The sequence below is a fragment of the Leucopleurus acutus genome (genome assembly GCF_964270905.1).
Source record: "Leucopleurus acutus genome assembly, chromosome: 8".
NCBI lineage: Eukaryota > Metazoa > Chordata > Mammalia > Artiodactyla > Delphinidae > Leucopleurus > Leucopleurus acutus.
Genome location: NC_139151.1, coordinates 104,826,136 through 104,853,530, shown reverse-complemented (window position 1 = coordinate 104,853,530; position 27,395 = coordinate 104,826,136). Strand labels below are relative to the sequence as shown.

The window sequence follows — 27,395 nt, the reverse complement described above, 5'->3', positions numbered from 1 at the left end:
GAAATTGAATCAATTATTAATAACCTAAAACAGAAAGCATCACGTCCAAATGGGTTTACTGATGAATTCTACCAAACATTTAAAGAAAAAATTATACCAATTCTCTATCATCTCTTCCAAAAGACAGAAACAGAAGGAATACTTCCTAACTCATTCTATGAGACCAATCATGCTCCTTGGTATTTACTCAAACGAACTGAAAACTTACGTTCACACAAAAACCTGCACACAGATGTTTATGGCAGGTTTTTCATAACTGCCAAAACTCGAAGGCAACCAAGATGTCCTTCAGTAGGTGAGTGCATATTACTCAGCACTAAAAAGAAATGATCTCTCAAGCCATGAAAAGACATAGAGGAACCTTAAACGTATATTACTAAGCGAAAGAAGCCAGTCTAAAAAGGCTACAGTGCTGCATGTTTCCTACTATAATTCGTTCTAGAAAAAGCAAAACTATAGAGACATTAAAAAGATTAGTGAGGTCATCGGAGAGCGCTGCTCGCTGTGGGCAGAGCCTGTGTGCCACTGACGTCACCGCCGCCAACTGCTTTCTGGGAGGCAGGAGTGGAAGGCCTAAGAGTTGATAATAATGGCAGATGAAGAAATTAATGAAGACTACCCAGGAGAAATTCATGAATATTTATCAACATTTGAGAATTCCATTGGGGCTGTGGATGAGATGAAGAGTATGATGTGTGTTTCTAGAAATGAGTTGTGGTAGAAGTTGGACCCACTTAAACAAGCAAAAGTGGATTTAGTTTCTGCTTACACATTAAATTCAATGTTTTGGGTTTATGCGGCAACTCAGGGAGTCAATCCTAAGGAACATCCAGTAAAGCAGGAACTGGAAAGAATCAGAGTATACATGAACAGAGTCAAGGAAATAACAGACAAGAAAAAGGCTGGCGACCTGGACAGAGGCGCGGCTTCAAGACGGCATTGGAATAAATGCCCTCTGGGAACCAAAACCTAAAAATGCACCCAAAGTTGTCAATAAAGGAAAAAGTAAAATTAACCTTTTGGTTTGATGTACACATATTCAAAAAGTATATAACTGTTTTGTGTGTGGTTAAGAATTTTATTCTTTCTTTCTTTTTTCTTTCAATTTACTTTTTTTTTTTTTAAATTGGAGTGTAGTTGCTTTACAACATTGTGTTGGTTTCTTCTGTGCAGCAAGGTGAATCAGCTATACGGACACATGTATCCCCTCTTTTTTTGGATTTCCTTCCCATTTGGGTCACCACAGAGCATTGAGTGGAGTCCCCTGTGCTATACAATCTGTTTTCATTAGTTATCTATTTTATACATAATAGTGCATATTTTTATTGTTTTCCACAAGATAGACGATGATTATGTAGCATTGTAAGGTTTAAATGTATTCCGTATTGAATTCATATATAAAATCTGTACTTTAAATTTGTAATGCTAAATACCTTTCCCCCCAGAAAGATTAAGTTATATTTATTGATTTTCTTATAGAACACTGAGGTTTTTAACATTGTGGTATATTTATAGTTTACTGTCTCTTGACAAGACTCTTATTTCCTTATACAGGTCACTCTTTCAAGTGCCATTTTATAAGCTACTATGAAATTTAAGTTAAATGTTCTTTGTAAACATTTGTCTATTTTCAGTGAATAAAGATTTTATGAAGTATGCTGAAGTTATAAATACAACTGTTTTCATTATATAATATTAAGAAAGAAAAAAAAGATTAGTGGTTGTTAAGTTATAAATACACCTGTTTTCATTATATAATATTAAGAAAGAAAAAAAAGTCTGAGGCAGGGATGAACAGGCAAAGCCCAGAGGATTTTTAGGGTAGTGAAACTGTTCTACAGACTACTACAATGGTGGATACGTGCTATCATACATTTGTCTAAACCCACAGAACATACAACATTAAGAGTGAAGCTAATGTAACGTGCGGACTTTGGGTGATAATGATGTGTCAACACAGGTTCATGGAGGTTGGAGGGGGGCACGTGGGGAGACAAGGAGTATATAGGCTTCTGGCTCTGTACTTCTGCCTCAATTCTGCTGTGAACCTAAAACTGCTTATGAAATAAAATTTATTAATTTTAAAAAATGGTTAAATGTAAATTTGTGTTATGCATATTCTACAACAAGGAAGAAAAGATTTGCTAAATCACTGTTCATTTATAGTAGAGCTTAAAAACGTCATATATGTTATACATCATTTGAAAAGGAGATAAATAGAAAAGCTTTCTAAAAAAAGGTTTCCTTCCACTGCTTAACAGTTGTACTTTGTACGTAACGATAAAAAGCAAAGAAGCCAGCTTATAATTTAGTATTTCACCTACTTCTGTACCAAACACTAAACTTCTAGAAGCTTCTAAGAACAAAGTGCTTTACTGTAACAAACTAAAAGCAAGCCAGGGCTTCCCTGGTGGCACAGTGGTTAAGAATCTGCCTGCCAATGCAGGGGATATGAGTTCGAGCCCTGGTCCGGGAAGATCCCACATGCAGCGGAGCAATGAGGCCCGTGTGCCACAACTACTGAAGCCCGTGCGCCTAGAGCCTGTGCTTGGCAAAAGAGAAGCCACCGCAATGAGAAGCCCGCGCACAGCAACGAAGAGCAGCCCCCGCTCACCGCAACTAGAGAAAGCCCACGCACAGCAGTGAAGACCCAACGTAGCCAAAAATAAATAAATTTATATTGAAAAATAAACAAATAAAAGCAACCCAAATTTGTTTGTGATTAAAAAAAAAAATCTAAAGCCCGCTGAAATGGGAAATGGCTATAAAGTATACCAGTAATTAAAAAGAAGGCAGATCTCTGTGTACTGCATGGGACTCAATGAAAAGTGATGAATGATAAGAAAAAAAAGGTGTATGCCTAACACTGTATAGTTTCTATAAGCACATATATAAGTAATACAAACACATAGAAAAGAATAAAAAAAATAGAGACAAAACTATTAACAGCAGAAGACAGAAAAGAACTGGGGGAAGGTGAGCAGAAGAGATTTTAGTCTTACCTATTTTTACTTTTTTTCAAAGCAAATATAATCACGCATTGACTAAGTTTTTGAAACTAAGGCTTCTATTCTAAACAGAAAAACGGCAACAGAGTAAAAAAGAAAATTTCACAATATCCTACTACCAGTCAAGATTTCAAAACCAAAGCCAGTGAAAGAGTTCATAAAATATTAACCATTAACAAAATCAGCATAGCCTTAATCACTTGTTCTGTGAAAGTTTATGACTTCTACATTAATACACTTGCAAGGGAAAAAAAAAAAACCCTACAAATTCAAATTACCCAAAGTTACCTTCTATGGAAAAGGGAGGAGAACTTTAATATTACTTCCATTTTATATAGGGAGAAGCTGGGGCTCAGAAAGTGAAATAATTTGCCCAAAGTCAGAGAGCTAGTTCAGTAGTCAAACCAAGATTCCAATCCAGTTCTCATCAACTTAACAACGCTTTCCCGAAATCATTCTGGCTAGACGTCCTCCCTCCCTCCCAGAGGTTCCTTCTTCATATAAAAGATGAACATCCTACACTCACCTTAAGGTGAAAAGAGTTAAAATATGCAAGTAATGACTCAAGCACAAGTGACAACCGTAATAACAGGCACTGGGCAAACAAAATAGGAAGAGACAGTTACATCTACCCAGTGTAAGGCAGGTATGTAAGAAGGGCAGGCTGCTGAAGGTTTACACTAATCAAGAGGCAATTCAGCAGTCACTGATGCCAAAAATTGAAAAATTTTAAGCCTGACAATATGGTAAATGGCAGGAATGGACTCTACTTTTTTCAGGGGATAAACATAAACATGCCCAATAACGCTTAACTTTAATCCTCACAACAATTCTGCTAAACCAGCTCGCGCTCTCTCTACCCTGTGCCCCCTACAACTCTTCCTCATTCTTTCCTCGTTGCCCTGGAAGATTATCAAACTCTATTTTTTGAAATTTGATGAAAACAATAGTTATAATACCTATGCATTTCAAGCTCCTTGGCCTCACTGAACATTACTCGGATAGGACTAGAAGTAGTTATTAACTCTTTACTCCTGGCATCAGCAGCACTGGCACCAAACCCCCTAACTCTCCTCAATTTACAAGTCTTGCTAACCACACTATCATAAAGTGAGTTCCAGCCCAGCCCAGCCTATGCTTGTATGTTCCTCCATGCCTCTTTTAATTTACTAGTCAGAGTAAGAAAAGACTTAATATAAAGAAATAAGTATAAAACCATCCCCCCTCTCCCTCAGGATAGGCCACGTATTATAAATGCTGAACTCTACTCTTTTCCTTTCGCAAAGACAGATTCAGCTCAGAATCTATTTTGATCCACATCCCTTTTCCAGATTGTTTTTGGCGTTCTATACTTGGCCAGAGTCACATTTAAAGTTCACATAAACGTTTCCTAGCAATCAAATGATCCCATTTTAAAAAGGTAACTAGTCTTGAAATCCTTTCCATTTCTGGATATAAAAATGAGCTAATTAATATGAAGAACCAGAAAATCTTTAAGAAATTCCTTATTGACACAGGAACACTCCATTTAAAGGAGGAAAAAACAATCACATTTGCCAGCTCTTAACAAAATGAACATCCTTGGGACTTCCCTCGTGGTGCAGTGGTTAAGAATCCGCCTGCCAATGCAGGGGACACAGGTTCGAGCCCTGGTCGGGGAAGATCCCACATGCCGCGGAGCAACTAAGCCCGTGCACCACAACTACTGAGCCTGCACTCTAGAGCCCGTGTGCCACAACAACTGAGCCTGTGCTCTACAGCCCATGAGCCACAACTGCTGAGCCTGCACGCCACAACTACTGAATCCCGCGAGCCACAACTACTGAAGCCTGCGCACCTAGAGCCCGTGCTCCACAACAAGAGAAGCCACCGCAATGAGAAGCCCACACACCACAACGAAGAGTAGCCCCCGCTCGCCACAACTAGAGAAAGCCCACGTGCAGCAACGAAGACCCAACACAGCCAAAAAATAAAAATGAATTTTTAAAAAATGAACAGCCTGCATTATTGCAATTCTTAAAGTTTTCTGAATGCTGACACATATCCAAAACAATATCTGGTACATGATTATTCAAAAGTAGCAAGACGCAGAAAGAACAATCGAAAATAAAAAGTAATACCAGCAATCTAAAAATAAAAAAAGACTAAACATATCTGCTGGACTGGCCAACATGAAGAGCACTTTAGGCACAGAATACCTCAAGTTCCTGGATAAGGAACAACTGACAGCTCACTTCTAGTTCTAATCTAATTAGGCAATAGCTGCATATAAACTGGGATTAAAAGCATTTGAAAATTCTTATAAGGGTAAAGATATCAATTAACTTCAGGCCTTAAGTTAAATATGAAATGTCTAAGATCACCAAGAAAAGAAGTGTCTAATCTCTTACTGGTGTAGGTAAAAAGAGCAGACAGGAATGAAGGAAAAAAAATCCCACAATATATAGGCAAGAAAAGGAAAAGAAGAGAAAAAAAGCCCAATTAGAGAGCACAAAATACGAAAAGTAGAAATAAACCAAATATTTCAATCACAACTAATGTAAATAGACTAACCACCTTAAACTCAAATTATGAAAATGCAATCTAGCTGTGTGCTGCTTTCAAAGGGCACTCCTAAAACATTAAGGACACCAAAACTTGATAGTTAAAGGGCAGAAAAATATATACCAAGCAAACATTAACTAAAGTCCCTTGGTACAGCTATGCCAATATCTGACAAAATATATTTTAGTGGAAAAAATGTTCCTAGAAACAAAGATTCGTTACAGAATGACAAACTGTGCAAGTCACTGGAAACTTAGCAATTCTAAACGTATAGATAGAAAGCAAAAATTGAGAGAACTATAGGAATTTGACAAATGTTCCATCACAATGGGATTTTAACAACACCCCTCTCTGTAACTGATGGAACAAGCAGACAGTATTAGTTAAGGACACTAGTTTGAATGTGAATTCAATTAATGTGTTTCATCCAATAGACATGGGAAAACCTGACCTTAAAATTGGAAACACATTCTTTTTAAACACACATGGAAAACTGATAAAAATTTGCCACAAACTAGACACCATTAAAACAGCCTCAACAATTTCAAACAATCAAAATCACACTGGACCACATTTTATTAGCACAATGTATGTTAGCAATCAATAACAAAGATTAAAATATACAGGGCTTCCCTGGTGACACAGTGGTTAAGAATCCACCTGCCAATGCAGGGGGCATGGGTTTGAGCCCTGGTCCGAGAAGATCCCACATGCCGTGGAGCAACTAAGTCCGTATGCCACAACTACTGAAGCCCGTGTGCCTAGAGCCCATACTCTGCTACAAGAGAAGCCACCGCAATGAGAAGCCCGCGCACCACAACGAAGAGTAGCCCCCACTCGACACAACTAGAGAAAGCCCGCGCACAGCAATGAAGATCCAATGCAGCCATAAATAAATAAATTAAATATATATCAATATATCAGCATTTTTCAATACACTTTCTAAATTTCTAAGGCAGAGAAGAAATCAAAATGAAAATGTGAAGATATTCAGAACTAAAAGATAAAAATTTTGCATAGCAAAACTACTGAATTGGAGCTAAAGTAGTATTTAAAGGGTAGTTACTACTTTATTTACATATATATGTATACATGTATACAAAAGACCTGAAAATTAATAAGCTAAAAATCCTTGTTTAAGAAACTAAATATTAGTAATTAATTACAAATCAGGCGAAGTCAAAAGAGATTATAATTTTCTGCCAATATATTTGAAAACACGGACAAAATAAATGTTTTAGAAAAATGTAAATTACCAAATGTGACTCAAGAAAAAGAAGACTCCAATGAGCCTATAAATATTAAAGCAACCAAGCCAGTAATTTTTAAATTCAGACAGAAAACACCAGGCCCTGATGGTTTTACAGGCAAGCTTTATCAAAATGAAAGAACAGATAATTACAATTTTACATACAAACTCTCTAAGAGAAAAAAAACATACAAACACTACAGCTTATTTTATTAGACTGAGAATATCCTTAATAGCAAAACTCAGAGAGCTGATACAAAAAAGGAAAGTTAAAGATCTTACCAATGAACATAGATACATAAATCCTAAGATATTAGCAAGTAAAAAAATATATCTAAGGGAATTCCCTCGCAGTCCAGTGGCTAGGACTCGGCACTTTCACTGCTGGGGCCCCGGTTCAATCCCTGGTCAAGGAACTAAGATCCCGCAAGCCGAGTGGCAAGGTCAAAAAAAAAAAAAAAAAATACATGCGGGCTTCCCTGGTGGCGCAGTGGTTGGGAGTCCACCTGCCGATGCAGGGGACACAGGTTTGTGCCCCGGTCCGGGAAGAGCCCACATGCCGCGGAGCGGCTGGGCCCGTGAGCCATGGCCGCTGAGCCTGTGCTCTGCAACGGGAGAGGCCACAGCAGTGAGAGGCCCGCGTACCACAAAAAAAAAAAGCCAAAAACGAAACAAAAGAACAATTTTGTTTAAAAAAAGAATATGTCATGATTGAGATGGATTTATCCCAGAAATGTGAAATTAATTCCAATATTACCTTTTAGAGCAATTTTTCACATTACTAGATTAAAGGAGAAAAACTAATATCATCCCAATTGATGTAGAAAATGCATTCAATTAAGTGCAATGCCCACTTGTGATGTTTTTTTAAATTTCTCCATAAACTAAGATTGAAGAAATCTTCCTCAACCTGTTAAAGGAAAAAAAAAAAGTATCCACACATTTAATGGTGAAAGATAAAAGCATTTCCCTTAAAACCGGGAATATGACAAAGATGCCCGCCATTACCATTTATATTTGGCACTGGTGATGGCTGCCATGAAGCAGTGCAGTTAAGACTAGAGTTAAGATATAAAAAGTAAAAGGACTGGAAAGAAATGACCTGTCATTATTCAAAGATTAGATGATTATCTACATAAAAACCCCCAAGAGTCCACAAGCAAATTATTAAGTTAGAGAAGTTAATGAATATGACTCACATATAAAGTCATCTACATTTCCATTTACCAGCAAAGAGAAATTTTTAACTTAAAAAAAAATTTACAACAGCAACAAAAACTATAAAGCAACCAAAGAACAAATCTAACAACAACAACAACAAATGCAAGACCTGTAGAAAGAAAAAAACATAAAACTTTTTAAAAGACAACTACCTATCAACCAAAAAATCTATTTCCTCCTCTACTTGGGTAGTATGAGGGCTAGAAGAAAAGATTAGAAGATATTAAGATCCATTTTTGCCCTTTTATTACATGCTTTCAAAAAATACTTTTTTAAAAATCCCATAAACACAGTAAAGAGGTCACAAATTGGGAAAGAACATTTGTCACACAAATAATAAAAATCAAAATATATAAGAATTCCTACAAATAAGAAAAACCAAACAACTCAAAAGGAAGAAAAATAAGACATGAGCTTCCCTGGTGGTGCAGTGGTTGAGAGTCCGCCTGCCGATGCAGGGGACACGGGTTCGTGCCCTGGTCCGGGAAGATCCCACGTGCTGCGGAGTGGCTGGGCCCGTGAGCCATGGCCGCTGAGCCTGCGCGTCTGGAGCCTGTGCTCCGCAACGGGAGAGGCCACAGCACTGAGAGGCCCGCATACCGCAAAAAAAAAAAAAAAAAAAAAAAAAAAGACAAACAGGTATTTCACAAAAGAAGAAATCCAAATAGCCAAAAAAATGCTCAACTTCAGTAGTAATATGAAAGAAGAACATTAAAACCATGCAGAAATAAATGAATTAATAAAAATGGCCAAAGAATTACTTGAACAGACGTTCCCCTAAAGAAGATACACAAACAGCCAATAAGGACATGAAAAGATGCTCAACAGCATTAGTCATTCAGGAAAGGCAAAATCACAATGAGATACCACACTTCACTAGCATGGCAATAATTTTTTTTTAAAGGGAAAATAATGTATGTTGGTGAGGACATGGAAAAATTAGAACCCTGATACAGTGTTGGTGAGAATATAATATGGTACAGTCACTTTGGAAAACAGTTTGGTAGGTCTTCAAAATGTTAAACACAGTTACATTACCTAACAATTCCACTCCTTACTATACACCAAGAGAAATAAATACCTATGCCCCTCCAAAGACTTATACACAAATGCTCACAGCAGTACTGTTCACAACAGTCAAAAAGTGGAAACAACCCAAACATGCACCAACTGATGAATGGATAAATAACATGTCATATGTGCATACAATGGAATGTTATTCAGCAATCAAATGAAATGACACTGATACTGAAATATGCTACAACATGGATAAACCTTGAAAACATGCTAAGTGGAAGAAGCTAGTCACAAAAGACCACATACTGTATGATTCCATTTACATGAAATGTCCAGAACAGGCAAATCCACAGAAAGTCCATTAGTGGCTGCCTAGAGGTTAGGTGGGAATGGAGAGTCACTGCTAATGGGTACAAGGTTTCTTTTCAGGATGATGAAATGTTCGAACATTAGATTGTGGTGATCATTACACAGTTCTGTGAATATACTAAAACCTATTAAATTGTACGCTCTAAGTGGGTAAATTGTAATATGTGAATTACATCTCAATAAAGCTATTAATTAAAAAATGAGATGTAAGTTCACACCCACCAATCTGGCAAATACAAAGAAGTCGGACAATACCAAGAGTTGGCAAGGATGCAGAACAACAGTGCTGGTAGGAGGGTAAACTGGCAACTATTTTTAACTAAAGTTAAAGCTGTACAGGTCCCCCACTACCCTGCAATTCTAGTTCTCTCCAAGGCTTCATACCTTGGAAAAATGCTTTTGCACTTGTTCAAAGCCTCGTTGTTTCTTTAGTGGAAACAATCCTATCCTACAATGATAGGACAGAGAATAAAATGAGATATTCAGTCTGAAATAGAACACAGAAGTGAAAAGGAATAAACTATAGCTACACACATCAATGTAGACAAAACTCGTTATCTGCATGGTCTCACTTCCCTCACCTCCCAGCTTCAAGTCCATACCTCACCATTACAATCACTTCTCTTGCTTTGCCACTTTTGCCTGGGTAAACCACAACTGCAACACTGCCTACTCTGCTCCCAGGAAAAAGAACACAACTGCTTTTTTCACTTCAAACTAAGGACGGCTCCCCTCAGGAGGCCATTCCACATGGCTAGTCCATTCACATTCTGATCTTCCCATAGAATACTGCATACCTTCTCCTCTCTCGTCACACCCCACCGGCCCCTACTCACCCTCATTTTTACTGACAAATCCTCCTATTTCACGGAGAGAAAAAGAAAGAAGAAAACGGCCCTGCTCCCACCATGCCAGCTCCCCTACTATGCTCTCCCTCATCTCACCAAGGAAGAGTATACGGGTGCTCCACGTGGGCCCATTCCCAGCAAATGTGCCCTCTCCCGCTTCATCAAGGTGTTCATTCTGTACAGAACCATTTCCCACGAACAGTACAAAAATGCTGTAATTTCGGCCATCTCAACCAAACTTTCTCAGGGCCCCAACTCTCCCTTTAGCACGGCGCCAAGTGCCCACAAAAGGGCTTTCTCCACTTGCCCTCCTCTTCTCTCAATCCCTCGTGAACCCTCCCTTCCAGGCTCTTCCTGCACCACCGTGTGGGGACTGCTCTTGTCAAGGCCATCAGTGACTCATGTGCCACCAAAGCCAGAGGACAAGTCTGGGCCCTCATTTCACCTGAGGGCACAGCAGGAGCACTGGGCGTGGGTTCTCACTCCCTCCCCCTTGACGACACCTCCCCCATCTTCAAAGATGCAAGGACCACCTGGTTCTCCTCTACCTGGGAGCCTGCCTGTCCCCATTTTCCTTGCTGCCTCGGCCCTCATTCATCAGTGCGCTCACTCAACATCAGGACTTTTAAGTGTCATGAAAACACTGAGGACTCTCACATGTCTATCCTCAGCCCAGACCTCTCCCCTCAACTCCGAACGCCGTAACCCTACGTGGCTCCAGTCGGCTCTCGAACGAAGACGGTCACAAATGCAACAGGCCCAGACCCCAGCTCTTGATCTTACTTCCAAACCTGCACCTCCCACCACCTTGACCGCAAGCAAAAACCCCTGGTCGGTATCACCTTCACTCCGTTCTCTCAGCTATATTCAATCTGTCAACAAAGCCTGTTGGCCCGACCTTCAAGATGCACCCAGAATCCAACCACTCCTCACTTCCACCCCTGTGCCCCATCAGTCCAAGCTGCCATTATTGTTTTGTTGGATCCTGGGCAGCAGAGGGGCAGCTATTCTTAACACGGTTTCAGGGGAACCTTTTAAAAACATAAATCAGATCTCATATCACACCCCTGCTCAAAACACTACAATACTTCCCATCTCATTCAGAGAAACAGACAAAATCCCAACTGCCTGTGTGACTGGCTCCCGCCCCCACCCCACCCCACCCCCACCCCACCACCGCCCCCCCCACCCCGACTTTCTCTCCTGCCACTCTCCCTCCAGCCTGGCTCTCTACTGTCCCTCCAACACAACAGGTACAACCCTTCTTAGCACCTCACGTGCACTGGACTCTGCCTGTGAGACTCCCCTTACCCCACCCCCACCCCCACCCGGAGCCACGTGGCTCCCTGCCTCACCTCCTGTGTTCAGAGGTCTCAGGAAGGCCCCTCCTGACCACCTTATTTCAATCTGCAAACAGCCCCCACCCACCTGGCTTGACTTTGCTCCCAGCTGTATCACCACATGACTACCGTGTCTTTGACTTTCTGTCTTTAACTGTCTTTCTCCACCAACATGTAAGTTCCAGAGGACAGGGACAATGTCTTCTTTGCTCACTGCTAATACAGCCAGCATCAGAACGTATGTTTTATCGCCTAAGACATAAGTACTCAAACATCTGAATAAATGAGTCTCAAAAACAGTAAGAGGGGAGGGGGGAATTACAGAACAAAATGATTCCATTTATATAAAGACATGCAAAAATTAAGTTATATTATATAAGGATACATTCACAGATGGTAACACCATAAAGTAAATCGAGAAAATGATACATGCAGGTCAGCCCTTGCTTTGGGGAGGTCAGAAGAGGTAGGAGTGGTCGGGGAGGTCATACAGGAAGCCAAAGGTAGTGGCAACATTCCATTTCTTAAGCTGGTCAGTGGGTGCACAACTGGTAGTTTTAACATTTAATATCTGTACACATGCTGACATATACTCCTTGAACATATGATCTCATTAAAAATTGAAACAAAGAACAGGTTAGAGCAAGACAGGTCAAATCCAGCCCACCACCTGTTTTTGTAAATAAGACTCTACTAGAAGACAGCCACCTTCATGTGTTTCATGTTGACTGTGGCTGCTTTTACACCACAGCAGCAGAATCGAGTAGTTACAGAGACCATATAGCCAGCAAAGCCTAACATATTTACTGACTGGCCCTTTACAGAAAAGAGTTGTCTGGTTATAATGTGAAATTTGAAAAGAAACTGAAAACAAAATTTAAAAGAGCCAATCTTCTGTTAAAAAACACTGATCTCTCAAGGACTTCCCTGGCGGTCCAGTGGTTAAGACTACGAGCTTCCACTGCGGGGGGCACGGGTTCGATCCCTGGTTAGGGAACTAGATCCCACATGCCTCGTGGCACGGTCAAATAAATAAATAAAAGTTAAAAACGAAAACAAAACATTGATCCTTCAAGACGTGTGATTATCTCCAAGAGCACAGTACACTGAAAAAATATGGTTCCATATAACACGAGGGATTCCAAAGCAAACGGGATTTTTATACTGTCTTAAAGCACCAGAGAGATTTTAAAGATGAATATTTTAGAAAGCAAAGTGCAAAACCTCAAATTTATGATCTCTACTCCCACCCCAGTAAGAAAATATTATCACATTTTAGCAAATAAAATCTATATAACATAATCCAAATTTGGGGGGAAAAGGAAGACAACAACAACACTACCACCGAACTCTACAACCTGCCCTCACCCACTTCGCCATCATCCTATACTTCCCCAGGCAGCTAGTTAGACCTCGAAGGTCCTCTATGATGCCATAATACTCCATCTCACTTTTTCAGGGCATTTCACTGAAGCTTATATTAGTCATCTCTGAACTTATTTCTACTGTTATTAGGAAGAAGACTAATAACAGTAATATTAAAACAAATATTACTGTGTACTAGGCATTGTGCTAGTTCGTTTATATTTAATATTCATTTCACAAACAGGAAACAAAGGAACAGAGATGTCATCTAACATTATGATTACACAGCTGGAAGACTGTGGAAGCCAGAACTCAAAGTCAGCTATTTTAGGTCCTGTGCACTCTTGACCTCCACAAGACACTCTGAATTGAGAACAGAGAACAGATATTAATCTGTGAAAACTTCCTTAGCTTAAAATACTATCCCTATGATAGGTGCCAAATACATAGCTACTGTATCCATCTAAGAGTATAATAAATGAAGGATGAGAGGTCCACAGTGGAAAGGGGGGAAGGGGGTGATTCAAAGAGTATTGTTTAATCAGAAGGGATTGGGTCTCATCACAGGCAACAGAGGCAGATGTGACCTGCCCACTATCCAGAGGCAACAGAAACCCTATGTATCTCTAAGTCAACAAAAGTAAACCAGGAGACACTACACTCCCTCATCTACTACAATGACAAAAACAGATATGTACTACCACTAAAAAACAAACAACAACAACAAACAAAACACCAACTCAGAAGTTACCATTTATTCGTTTTTCTTTAAATTTTTATTGGAGTATAGTTGATTTACAATGTTGTGTTTATTCTTAACTCGCCGTGAGTTCCAGCTATGATGTTATTGTTGAAACAAATGACACTTGAAATTACGGTCTACTGGGGCCACCGAAACCCTAAGGAATCACCCAGGAACTGAGATTTCTCTGCTGCCTACAGGTGATTTTCCAGAATGACCTAAATCTTTCTCTAATAATCAGTGACCTCCAAAACCATGATTCTCATGAAAGGAAGCCCCAAACAGCCACTCGAGTCAATACTTGTCAATGTTCCTCGCACCACTGCCTCATCTGGGGACTGAAGGCCCAGATTTCACCAAGGTCCAGCCAATGCCTACTGACTACACTAAGCCTTATGGGATAGAGGAGGCCACCCCGGAGTGTGCCTTAGTGGCTAGTGTAACTGCTGCCTACTCACCCTGACAGGGTCTCAGAGGGCCATGCATTCTCAGGCAAGCTCCCCTTTCTCTCCTTGTCAGTGTGTCGCATTACTATTGACACCAGCATTATTGTTCAGATTTACATCCAGGTCCAGGGAACTCCAGGCTCCCACTAGCAATCCACACGGCTTTCTCCAAGTCTGACTCAACATTCAGTCATACTTTTACTTCTGCAGGCTTGCTTGCTTTTACTTATTTATTTATTTATTGCCGCCTTTTTAGTTCGGCTGCCTAATGTTTCAAAAAACAATCTCATTCATCTTTCCTTTGGGCCACCATATTTCAGGGCAGTCAGCATCTGGTGTACACAAACCATTCCAAGTCAATACATACTCCCGCTGTAAGATATTCTGGAATTAATAATACCCTAGTTTTCTCCAGAGTTGTTGAGAAGTACAAAATCAGAGTCTCCTTATATCAGTAAAAAGATGCTCAAAACCTATCAAACTTTATTTGTATAAAATCAGTCGATTGTGTAGTCTTCACTAATACTTAATAAAACAGATCAACACTAGCCAGCAGAAGTGAGAAGTAAGTAGTAAACCTCCTCTACTCAGAGTAACCCCAGACCTTTGCAAAGTCTGTGACACAAAAATGCCCTTTTTAAGGTTAAGAAGCCTTTCGAGTACTGCCAAGATTCCCTTTTACTTGCTTCTTTACTGTCTAGCCAATCTACCTGGTACCCAGATGTCAGTTCATAATCATTCAAAACCTGAAACTGGGCATTGACTAGTAACTCTCTCTCCCCTCCCAGTAAAGAAAAATAAAGGGGGAGGGAGAAGGAAAGGGGGTTTCCGTGGCAACTAAATGTAAGCCAAAGTCAAAGTCAAATCTACAGTCAACCTCGATCCAGACTGCAGCAGGAAAAAACCCATTCCCACTGGAAGCACCATGGATTTCAAGGATGCTCAAGATGTTTAGCATGAACCTACACCAAGCCTCTGATCAGTATGGGAACAGTCAGTGTTTCAAGTTTGATCAAGATGTTGCAACCAACATCTATGGAGCAAAAGACAATATAGGTCAATCCTATTTGTCACTGCAAAGCAGCTTCACCAGCGTGGGAAGAGTGGCACTGCTTAGACACACCAAACCAAGGAGGAAAGTGGAAGTAACTATTCAATACCTATGAGAAACAAAGGTGTAACTATTTTATTTTTTGGCAAGAGACTTCTGGCAATCTCAACCACCCAACCAGCAGACACAAGCTCTTTCCTCTCAAGTCTCTAGGGCCTCTCATTAAGAGTCTGCTATTTACACCACATACAAGTCTAACAAGCTGTGTTCCCTGGCCTCACAGCCAAAAGGACATCTCTTTTGTCAATGCTGCCTCTCCCCATAGACTGCAAGTCTTAAATGCCTGTTCATGACTGAATCCCTAATACAGTTCCTGACAGGGTAAGGATTCAATATATTTGCTGACCAAATAAATGACGACTAGAAGAAGCAGACAGGAGGAGTGGTCACTTGTCATTCTCAGCATAGCCACAGGCCTGATTTCAGGATGAAGGATTAGAAAGTGCCTCCCTGATCTCCTCCCTTTTATATGTCGAGATTTTAACATTTGGTTGGTAAAAATCTGTACAATTTTTATACTAACATTTTTCCACTCAATAAACTAGATCATGCATATTCTAAGTGTGTGTGAGAAAAGCATCTCTGCCGGTCTCTCTTCTACTGTACCTCACCTCCCCAGGAGGAAAAACACTCACCCACTTGGGTCAGAGTCCAGGGCACAGGCAATCCCCCTTTGCTAGCAAGCAAGGGTCACTGTGTTAAACAATAAGCATAGAGTTTGCCTCTCTCTTGCCTTCAAAGGGCAGAATTGGCAAATCAATCCAGGGCTAACTCTCTGGAAATAGGCTTTCATTTAAAAAAAAAAAAAAAAAAAGATAATGATGAAGCTGGCATCTAAAAACAGAACTGACAGCTGACTGACAGGATGAGGGCAAAAGATACAAAACTCAAAAATCACAGTAGGATAAGGTTATTTAGCATAGGCACAAACAATCCTAAACACCTGACAGCACTAAGTTTCAGCTTTGGCAATAGATTCTCATGAAGCAACAGAAAAAAAAAACAGTTTCTCAATTATTTTATAAAATAAATTCACTTAAAAAATTTTTTTTTAATTTCAGTCTCCTTTAAAGTTCAGCACCTGAAAATAACGTACGTACACCATCTTTCCCCACTAAGTAATGTCCAAGGTAGGATCTAGGTATAGGTAGAGCTCACAGATGACACAAAGAATTCCTTGACCCACAAGCAGTCCCTAAAATCTGCGGTCTAGAAGAGTGGTTCCAAAAACTAGCTGCACTTCAGTGCTACTTGAGGAGCTTTTAAAAACATATTCTCACTCTCACCACACATTTCTAGAGGTGGAGTTCATCACCCATGGTCTTAAAAAGTATCCCAAATGATTCCAATGCAGGCCAGATTAGGCCATCTATCTAGAGCAGGGTTTCTCAACCTCAGCACCACTGATATTTGGGGCTGGATAATTTTTTATTGGGGGGAGAGGGTTGCCATCTTGTGCATCATAGGATGTTTAGCAGCATCCCTGGTCTCTACCCTCTAGAAGTCATTAGTACACTGCCCAACCCCACAGATGTGACAAGCAAAAACGTCTCCAGACATTGCCAAATGTTTCTTTGGGGCAAAATCATCCTCCAGTTGAGAACCACTGATCTAGAGTAAATCAAAAACCAACCATTTGAGGTTCTCTTAAGAAAGGAGAGATAAGAAAGCTTTTTAAAGCCAAGAGGCCAGGTCTATTTTTTTCTATCCATCTCACCTAAGAAAAAGCAGCGAATCCTCGGCTCACACCAGGGCTCAGGTCTTGACTTATGAGGAGGAGCAACCACAGCCTCTTGTGCTTTTTATGAAATAAACTCAGAGCTGAGTTTTAGCTGAGCAGACGGTTAGAAGAACTTCGCTATCATTCTTAAGGGTAATAAAACATTGTAAAATTTTAGACCAATATACACACTCAGGCTGCCTCTCAAATATCCAAAATATAAAACCCCAAGATACAAGTTTATCAAAGAAGCAAACTAAATTCCAATCCTGACCAATACTGTTTTAAGGAAGATGTCTCATCTGTAACAAGCACATTATCTTTGTACCAAATCAATGCAAAAATTTACTTTAAAGAGGCTAAGCAAACGTCACCCAGTCAAGCCTTAATTTTATCACTATTCATTTTCTGTCCAGTTATGGTCTGATTCTCAAATTCCCAAGCAGTTAATTGAAACCAGCAAGTTTTTGTTTTGCTATACTTTACACAAAAGCTAGTTTTCTAATCTAAAACAATCTTCTTCCTGTTCCTCAGTAAGTTACACCAGCGAGATGCTCATCTGTACTTAAGACCAAGTCTATCAAAATAACACTTCCCCAAGTGCAACGAAGCAAGCCAAGGCCCAAGCGAGTAATTCCAGCGGAAAGGCAGGCATGGTTTCAAGTACCAGGCGAAGAGCACGGGGCAAGAATCAGAAGACTGTGAGTATACGTGTGAGTGAGTGCGTGGCATTTTGTTAGATATTCTAGACTCTGATCAAACACACTGAAATGCAAAACATCCATCCAGGACAACAGCTATTTCCCAAATTATCTTCACTGAAGTGTATCTCAATACACAGCAACCTTTCAAATCTCAGTAAGAACCCAGGAGTACACTAAGAAACTCTAGAATTATTGGCGGCCAATCACACTCAATACGTAGTATCCAAAAAGTACGGTAGGAACAGAATCCGACTTGAGCTCCCGATGGCCTTTTCTTTATTTAACCATCTCTTAAACCATTCCGAGGCACCACCACTAATTACTCCAAAAAACGTTTGTAATTTAATCAATCTTCAACCACCCCTTCTCCTGGGTGGTTCTCAGGCCAAATGACTCTTAAACACACAGAGCTTTCTAAAGACAGACACCAAAAGCCAGGACTTAAACACTCATGTGACTTCCTAATAGTATCTAAACATTTAAAAATCAAATTTAAATTAATAATGGCCACTAATTACTCAGCGTATTCCTCGCGCCAGGCACCGTTTCTAGCTTCTTTACACGTATTAACTCCTTTCCTCCCGACAAACTTAAGGAGGGAGACGCTGCTGCTATTCCCGTATCACAGAAGGAGCAGGGAGTTTGGGTAACCTGCCCAAGGTCACAGGGCTAGAAAGTGGTGAAGCTGAGACCTGAAACCAGGCAGTCTAACCCGAGAGCAAAGAAAGCTCCCCCACTACCACCGCTTAGGAGACCTTCCAGTGGCTGGAAATCTGGAGTCTCTTTCCCACTTGCTGCCTACCTACAACGTGACCTTGAGGACATAATCGCATTCAACTCCACATTAACAAAACAGCCACATTAACATTAAGTGCTGTGAGGATGAAAGGAAACAACTCCCAAGCGCCCCTCCCAGAAAAACAAAACATAAAGTTCTATCCGACCCACAGAGAAAATGGTGAAGTACCGAGAAAATTACACGAAGCTCCGAGGTTGAAACGTCAGGACACACAGGTACATCCAAGGACTCATTCCGTCCACCTACAACCAAGAGTCCAAGTTGTGATCAGGGCAAGTAGGACCGGGAGGAAGCCCCTCCGAGGGAACGGCGAGAGGGTTTCTTTAAGAGGGAGGTACTTGCGGCCGAAAGAAGGACCACCCCCCTAGTGCATTTGCGCCAGGGAGGCTTTCGCGACCAGGTCTGCGCTGGAGTCGCAACACCGGAGTTAGCAAATCGCTCGGAAGGAGGTTTAAACGCTCCGAGCCGGGCTCTGCGTATCCCGATGACTCTACGGCGAAGGAGCAGAAACCCACAGAACTTGTTTCCCGGAGAACCGCGTCCAACAATGGCCTTCGCGAGTCTCCGGCGAGCCGCCGCCTCAACTTGACACGCTCCGCGCTCCGGGGCCCGCGGGCAGCGGACGGCGCTCGGGGCGGGAAGGCCGGAGCGGAGCGGGGCCCGGCCGGGTTAGGGGCGCGCCCGGCCGCCCGGCCGCCGCGCCAGGCCGCGGACGTCAACGCGGGCTCAAAGTTCGCCGCCCGGCCCGCGACCCACCCAGCCGCCCGGCCCGGCGGGGCCCCCGCGGCCTGCGGCGGGGGAGCAAGCGGCTGACAGGCGCGGGCGGGGACGAGCCGGGGAGCCCGGGCGCCGCGCCTCCCCGGCCGCCCAGCGGCGAATTCCGGGGGGGAGGGGAGGGGGCCGGGACGCTCCCTCCCCGAGCCGCCGAGGCCGGGCTGAGGGGCCCCGCCGCCGCCCACGCGCCGCGCACCCCGCGCACCCCGCGCCGCGGTCCGCTCCGCCGCCCCCTCCCCCCATTACCTGGAGGTGCCCGCGACTCGCCGCTAGTTGCGCTCAGGCGGGAAACGCGCTCACCGACACCATCAGCGAAGCGCCCAAAATGGCGGACGTATCAAGGAGGCCTTGAGTTCCCCCCGCCCTCCCTCCGGCCGCCTCGCGACCAATCAAGGCCCTGCCCCCGCCCCCGGCTCCACGCTCATTGGCCTCCCTCTCCCTCCCCCTGCAACCTATTGGGTCACACTGCTGCCCCGTTGCACCCACTCCGATTGGCTCGCAGACCCCGTCCGTCAAGTGCGAGGGGCGCATTCTTTTCCCATGGACTTGACGGATCCGGAACCTCTAGGACCCCGGAGTCTGGAGAAACAAATCAGAAACCGAGAGAAACCTGGCTGGGTCCCCCTACGCCGTAGCAACAGCAGGGCCTCCGCTTGACGGACGCTTCGGACCACCAATCCGATCGCCAATGCTTTTTAAAACTAAATTGAGCCAAACCAATCATGGCCCTAGCTCTGGGAGCTGCAAGAGAACCAATGGGGTAGCGAGACCGGCGGGCAGGCGGGTCGGAGGGCCTGGAGGAAACGGGTGATGACGTGAGCCACAATGTGTTTCGGCGGCGGAAGTGTTTTCGAGCTGGGGAATTAGCTCAAATGGTAGAGCGCTCGCTTAGCATGTGAGAGGTAGCGGGATCGACGCCCGCATTCTCCACGGTTGAATTTTATAAAGGTTGAGGGGTCGCCCGTCGATGATGGTCACTTTGTTCTCAAAGGCGGCGACAGTACCAGGAGGTACAGGGGCAAAGTGAGGGGCCAGGTGTCCCAATTTGTGCGCCCAGTTCCGTGAGGGAGGCGGAGGTCTTCGTTTTGCCTCGCGGAAGGATTTACGCAGGAGCTTCTTAGAATCTAGCGGGCACTTGGTCTGTGCCCAGCCTGCGGGGGTGCGCAGGGAGCAGACGGTCCCGGCTTTGACGTCTGTGGGAGACGTCAGACTCCACCTGGGCAACACCAGGTAAGTAAAGCAGACCGCAGAGTGGTCGGGGTCTTCCTGAGCAGGTTACATTTTCACCCACGGGACAGGGAGAACAGAACCGTGGGCCTAGGTCTGGGTGGCAGGGAGAGAGACCTGAGACCCCAGGATGGGGCTTTGGAGCAGGTTGGGTTGTGGTGGGAGAGGTGACGCCCCGGGGGAAACCCACAGTCCCAATGCTCAGATGGGTGCCGGGCCTGGAGTCGTAAAGAGGACCCCGTGCAGGGAGAATGGCAGGTTTCCCTGGGGCACTGGCTTGGTCAGAGATGACCACTCCACCTCAACGACAGGAGGCAGGCTCACTGCGGGGCTTCCCCGGGCTGTCTCCCAGAGGCCAGGCCTGAGAAAAGTGACAGAGTTGGCCCCTGGGGGTAGCGGGATGGCAGGACCATTGGAGTTGGCCCCTGGGCTGCCTTCCCAATGCTCAGCGTCCCGCTGCACCCCTATGCACCTGCCCCAGCTGGCCCTCCACCTCCCTGACTCAGACTCTCTGAGCCCCCGTGCCAAAGGGCAGGGAGAATGGAGCTCAGCTTGAACTGGGTCAACCCCAGCACCTGGGGAGCTGGGTCTCTGGTGCAAACATGCCTCTGCCCCAGCTCACCCTTTTCAGCGAGCCTGTGGCTAGAAGCAGAATCTAGAAGGAGTTCATCATCCCAACATTACATGTTAGTTAACTGAGACCCAGAAAGCATTAGACACCCGTATTGGCTGAGTGACCTTGGCTGGGTGGTCAGTGCCCCTCTGAATCTCCAGGTCTCATCTGTAAAGTGCTGGTGATAATACCTCCCCGCCTGTGTCCATGCCCTGAAGGGCGCTGGGCCTCTAGGAAGGCAGCAACCAAGGGCAGATGTTACTTGCCTTGATTCTACTGTTCGGAAGAGGCTCAGAGCCTTGCCCAAGCCACACAGCTAGTGAAGAACACAGTCAAGATTGAAACCAGTTCAGAAGACATGCTTGGTGCGGAGGGTTAGGGAGAGGGACATACATACAGATAGTCCGGGGTGGGGCAGAGGCAGGCATACCCAGCAGAGGGAACTGCAGAAGCATGGTTGGGGGAGGCACAACTGTTGGAGGACCAGGTCGTGGAGATCACAGGTCTGGGGGGAAAACAATGGGAGGGACTCATAGCAGCTTTGGAGGATACACAGAGGAACTTGGGGTTCATCCTCAGACAGCGAGGGCCAGGAAAAGCTTCGGAGCAACAGAAGGGCGAATTCAGGGCTGGCCGTACTTTAGAAAGGATTGCTTGGATTCAGAGCAGCAAGGCTGTGCTATAGCAGTAGCACAGGACCAGAGGGGCAGTGCCTAGCGACTGGACCTAGGAGCAGGGGAGGGGCTGCAGGGAACCCCGGGACAGTAAAAGCACTCTGTACAATGTGATGCTTTAAATAACATTAAATATGAGATGAACCCTGTGCTCCTGAGCAGGACTGAAAACTGAACTTTCTGTTTCTAGATCCATTGGACTAAAAGCTTCTTGAGGTTAGGTTTTGTTTTATTCACTGCTGTACTACAGTACCTAGTACTTAGCACACAGTAGATGCTCAGTAATTCATTGTTAATTTCATTACAAATTCTTTTTAAAGACCTCCTGGTCTTTCTGACTGACCGATGCTCTGACAATGCTCTTTCGTGTGACCCTTCCCTGCAGCTGGGCCCGCCTTGTTCTTCCAATGGCTACCTTTTGTCTGGTGAGGAAGTCTTAAGCCTACCTATCTCCTGCCTGTCCTTTCCAAGTAATCCAGCACAAAGCCTTCATCCTATTCAATCTGGTCTCTCTCTTGCCTGTCCGTGTCCCAGTTCTGGTCCTCCGGCACAAGTCCGTGTTGTTGATGACAGGGGGCGGTGCCTCAGAGGGACACCTCTGAGTGTGTGGGCAGGAGGGGGCAGCCAGGGCTGGCACCTGCCCTCCTGGGGAGGAGGTGGCCCAGCCACCCACTGATCCGTGCATCCCTTTACTCATTCATCATCAAAGGACTTGCCAGTATCTGCTTCAGGCTCCTCCATCCCAGACTGAGGTGGGTCACAGAGCCATGTGCACTATAATTAAAGGAAATAATGCAGGGACTTCCCTGGTGGTCCAGTGGTTAAGGCTCCACACTCGCAATGCAGGGGGCCCAGGTTCAATCCCTTGTCAGGGAACTAGATCCTGCACGCCGCAGCTAAAGATCCCACATGCCGCAAGGAAGATCCCAGGTGCCTCAACTAAGACCTGGCGCAGCCAAATAAATAAATATTAAAAAGAAAGAAATAACGCAGTACCTCGTCCAACATAAGTGGGCACCCAAAGTCTCCAATTATGATAAGCTCCTAGCCTAACCAGAAGGGTTGAAGTCAGGGAGAACTTCCTGGAGGAGGAGGCATCTGAGTTGAGCGTATCTCCTGAGGACCATGGGGAGCCATTGACAGGCTTTAAGGAGGAGAGTGACTTCAAAAGCTCTGCAGTGGCCTCACCATCATAAAACTTCTAGATTTCTCAAATTGCCACCTTCGTCTTTTTCTCCCTAATCCCTTTGTAATTTAATTTTTAATATTTCAATTTTCAACCCATCTAGACTTTTAAAAAAATTATATGAAAAATTTCACACATACTCAACAGTAGAGAGAAAAGTATTAGTGAGCACACGTATGCCCATCACCCAGCTATGACTGCTTAACCTTGAGGAACAGACACAGAGCTGTCAGATCTTAATTCTATCAAGTAGTGATTTTAAAAAAATACTATTTACTATTACTGTGATTTCCTAAAAGAAAGGACGTTTTACCGCACACACACATACACTCAGATAGGAAAGACCAGCTCAGGACAAAGAAAAGGCTTTAAATTGGATGAGCTTTCCTTGAGAACAGAGACCACCATTGTCTTTCCTTCTGCTAGGTCACCAAGGCTCAGTCCTGATCTGAGGGCTGGAGTGGGGTTTCCCTGGCAGAGGACATGCTCTGGAAGGGCCAGAGCTGGTGCTGGGTGGTTGCTGGGTCAGGTTAGGATGTGTTGAGGCTGGAGAGAAGGGGCCAGTGAGGAAATCTAGGGGGATATGAAGGGTAGGCCCATTTTAACATGGAAATTTAACTCTGTTTCTTTTCCTTTTCTTCACTGCGTTAAGATTCAGTCTGGGTTGTGGGGGGAGGTGAGTATTTCCCTTCCCACCAAAGGACTGGTGATAGAAAGGGGAACCACTAGGGTTGCTAATAATTAAGGCCACCATCGAGCTTGCAGGGAAAGAAAAGAGAAGATGGCCTTTGGGTGTTCCTTGGTGGGACCCCAGCTCCATCATCAGAGGGTGTGGTCCAACAAGGGGGTCCCAGTGCTAGAAGCGCCAGCTGAGTGGCTCTGGAGAAGGAACAGGGGCCAAGTGGGATCCAAGCCCACCCAGCTTCACAACCACCCAGGCTTCTCAGGGACAGAAGCTTCTGCACTGCCCACATCCTGGTTCCCCAGCGTCCTGCCTGACAGTGGACGTGCCCCAGATATGGGCACATGGATTTGGTTCAGCTGCCCAGGGCAGCTGTAGACCCAGGGGGGTCTGGACCTCAGGCAGGGAGGAGCTCCCACTCCCGTCCTGGGGTTGGAGGCCGGCCGAGATGAACAAATGGATCCCGTCTGATGGGGTTGGTGGGGAGGGGGCCATCACATGAGGGAAACCCCGCAGGGCTCAGTAAGGGATGGCAGAGACTTGGGGAGCAGTGGGTGTCACCGCAGAGCTGAGAGGGTTTAAAGGGAAACTAGAAGCCCTTTTGGCCACATTGAGCAGCACCCAGTAGCCAGATGGTAATGTTTATTGGATAAAGGAAGGATTGAACAAATGAATGAAAAAAATTCTGGCTTTACTTCTTTTTCCCCGAGCCTTGGTTTCCTCCACTACAAGCTGGGGATACCATTGACTTAGCTGGGCTGTTGTGAAGTTTAAATGAAATAAGCCCGTTAACTTCACCCCCATACTTGAGAGACAGATTAGACATCACCTCCTCCAGGAAGCCCTCCTTGTCTTCCCAGGATATAACACTGTGCTTTCCCCACAGCTTTGGAAACTGCCTCTGTTACTAGGTTTTGAGCACCTTTAAGGGAGGGGGTCACATCTCACTGCTCTCTGGGGCCCCAGCATGTGACTTAAGTGCAGAGCTCTGCACACAGTAGCCACTTAATAAAGGCTGATAGATTTACTTGACCTATAGTAGGAGGCCAGTGGGTTGACCCTCTGGCCCCCGGCCATGCAATGGCTCTATCCGGGGCCTGCAGGAGAGGGAGGGGAGGACTTCCTCCCAGAGCACATAGGCCACCAGGGAGCAGCGGCCCGGCCACCGCTGCCCCACCCTGGGCTAGATCCCTGGCTTCCCGAGCAGACTGGATGGCTGACCGGGCAGGAGAGTTGGGGGGTGGGAGTTCTCCCCCATGATGCAGCCGCCCCCCGCTGCCCCACTGGCTGCCTGCATCAGTACTGGTGCTTTAATGAGCACCTGAGAGTGAGGGGGCCTAAGTGCTCCGAGCCCTGAGCTTCCTCCCGCAGGCAGCTCTGTGGGCAGGAGCTGCTGCCTTGGGCCCGGGGGCCGGGTGCACTCTAGCTCTGCTGGTCCTTAGCGCTGTGACCTTGGGCAAGTATGTCACCTCTCCCACTCACGGAGAACCTGCTACTTGCCAGGCCCCAACTGAGTAAGGCTGATCTCATGGAAGCCTTACTGTAGCCCCGGGGCGGGGGGGGGGGGGGTGCGGATGGTGCCCTTCCTTGACAGACGGGCGGGGCGGCTGGATGGAGCAGATAAGAAATGAAGCTTTTCAGGCAGAGGCGGATCTGCCCCCTGCGGTCTACAAAGGGGACTTGAGTGTAGCTCCCCACCAGGGGTGGCACAGCTGGCCCCGGCTCGGCACTCAGGGCGGGCTGTCCATGCTCACTGTTACTTTGCACCGACGGCAGGCGGCCCATCCCCAGCATCTGCGGCACCGGCAAGCCCACCTGTTTCTGTCACCGCCGACGCTGACCCACGATCTCAGATCTCAGGGAACTCCCGGGCAATCTCCTGGGCAATCAGGAGTCAGGGGAGGCTACTCCTCAAAGGTCTGTCCCAGGACCCCAGGCCCATCCCCAGCTGTGTCCCCTGGCCCAACAGCCTGGGAGCCCTCGGGGCCACAGCCCTCCTCATCCCACCAGACTCCCCTCCCTCTGCTGTCACCTCGGCACTCCAGGCCTCAGGGCTCAAGGGTGCAATCTCAGGGTCGTGTGGGGAGGCACGTCTTCTGGCTCTTTGTGGTTTGATTCCCGAGTGCTGGGCACACCAGCACTCTGCCCGCCCTGACCTCCCGCCGACGTTCCGGTGGGGGTGGGGGTGGGGGTGGGGCAGTCAGGCCCTTCCTGGCTGCTGCATTTTCCTTCCTCCCAGCCCTGCGAGTGTGGTTCTTCCTGCCTGGCCGCAGAACAGCCCAGCCTCCTCAAGACACACCGCTGCTTCCACAGACCGGGGACCCCCAGGCGCAGGGACCAGGCCTGACCCATGTCTCCTCCAGTACCAGCCGGGTGGGCACAGGGCAGGCCTCTGTGAGGACCAGGCTCTCCACAGCCCATCTGCAGATACGGACACTGTGGGGGCCCAGAGAGCAGGAGGCCTGGGGGGCTCCCTACCCAACCCAGGGCAAGTGTGGCCCGGCAGCGCCATCCACTGGGGTCAGCGCGGATGGCAGGGCCCCCAGCACTGTCTCTTTTTGGCCCCCAACCGCAGCTTGAACCCAGGCCCTTGGCGGGGAAAGCGCCGAGTCCCAGGTACTGGACCACCAGGGAAGTGTCCCCCCAGCACTGTTTTTTTCCAAAGATTTTTTTGATGTGGACCATTTTTTTAAAGTCTTTATTGAACCTACTACAATATGCTTCTGTTTTAGGTTTTGGTGTTTTGGCCGCGAGGCACGTGGTATCTTAGCTCCCTGAGCTAAGGGATCGAACCCGCGCCCCCTGCAGAAGGAGGTGAAGTCTTAACCACTGGACCACCGGGTAGGTTCCTCCGCCCCCCCACCCCACCCCAGCACTGTCCTGACGGGCAGCAGCGGCCCTGGGCCGGCACGCACAGGTCACACAGTAGCAAGGAACAGCCAGGAACAGCCCAAAGCCCAGGTATGTAACCTGCAGAGCCCAATGCGAAATGAAAATGCAGGGCCTCGGTCTTCAAAATTATTTAGAATTTCGGGACGGCAACAGCAGAGCATGAAATCAAGCATCAGGTCGTGCACGAGTCAGGCATCCACGGAGCTGACCCGCCCGCAGGCCTCTGCCCAGAGGTCTCACCCCTCCCTGTGGGAACCTGATGGCAAGACGCCCATGCCCAGGACAAGTGCACGACTCCGACAGCTGTCCAGGGAGGGCCAGAGGTCAGCGTTCACTCCGTGGGGACACTCAGCTCCAACACACACGGCATGAAAGAATGGCAATGATGTTTTAAAAAATTAGGTTTATAAATATTTTCTCCATTGTACAAAGTTTTCCCCACCCTGCCCACCCCCCATCACTGTTCACATTTCTCATGTTTTTAAAATCCCAACTATATTTATTTTTTAAATCATAAAATATAATTTTTTCTTTGTTCATATTTAAAACTATTTACAGGGGCAGAGAGAGGCCAGGGTGGCCCGGCCGAGGTCAGGACGAGTCCGTGCAGGGGGATGGAGGGGGCGGGAAGAGGTGGAAATAGCTCCTCTCTGTGGCGGGCGATGGTGGGCAGCTGTCCTCCGCCGACAGGTACTGGCTGTGGGGTGTGGGCGGAGGCGGGTAGGGGTCTGAGTCCGAGTTCAAATCCAGGTAGTACTTGCTGGCCTTCCAGCGGCTGGCGCTGTAGTCACTGTCACACACGTCTGTGCTGCAGGGCGTCGTAGGGGGCGCCATGCCACGGATGATGTAGGGTCTGGAGGGGAT

The 27,395-nt window shown here is 45.8% G+C and overlaps 2 protein-coding genes and 1 pseudogene across 9 annotated transcripts in view; 1 reads left to right on the top strand and 2 right to left on the bottom strand.

Annotated features, from left to right (window-relative positions):
• PPP6R3 (protein phosphatase 6 regulatory subunit 3) overlaps nt 1-19,608 on the bottom strand; it is a 126,619-nt gene extending 107,011 nt beyond the window's left edge. For 2 of the 5 annotated variants that reach the window (XM_082845387.1, XM_082845388.1), the window contains exons 1-2: nt 19,504-19,574; nt 18,652-18,725 (exon numbers count right to left, since the gene is read on the bottom strand). The gene's annotated coding sequence lies outside the window, so the exon portion shown is untranslated. Of the gene's footprint in view, nt 1-18,651; nt 19,078-19,503 lie in introns of those variants that run through there. The other 3 variants (XM_082845386.1, XM_082845390.1, XM_082845389.1) reach the window with 3 other exon arrangements.
• LOC309965593 (nuclear nucleic acid-binding protein C1D-like) lies at nt 419-2,239 on the top strand (annotated as a pseudogene). Its single transcript, XR_014327201.1, has 2 exons — nt 419-1,723; nt 1,766-2,239. The product of XR_014327201.1 is annotated as a nuclear nucleic acid-binding protein C1D-like (transcript).
• A 7,380-nt stretch (nt 19,609-26,988) lies between the features above and the next one.
• LRP5 (LDL receptor related protein 5) overlaps nt 26,989-27,395 on the bottom strand; it is a 109,098-nt gene continuing 108,691 nt past the window's right edge. For all 3 annotated transcript variants that reach the window (XM_082845372.1, XM_082845373.1, XM_082845374.1), the window contains one exon: nt 26,989-27,384. In XM_082845372.1, the coding sequence (XP_082701498.1) occupies nt 27,123-27,384 (262 nt within the window). In that variant the 3' untranslated portion in view covers nt 26,989-27,122. The remainder of the gene's footprint in view (nt 27,385-27,395) is intronic.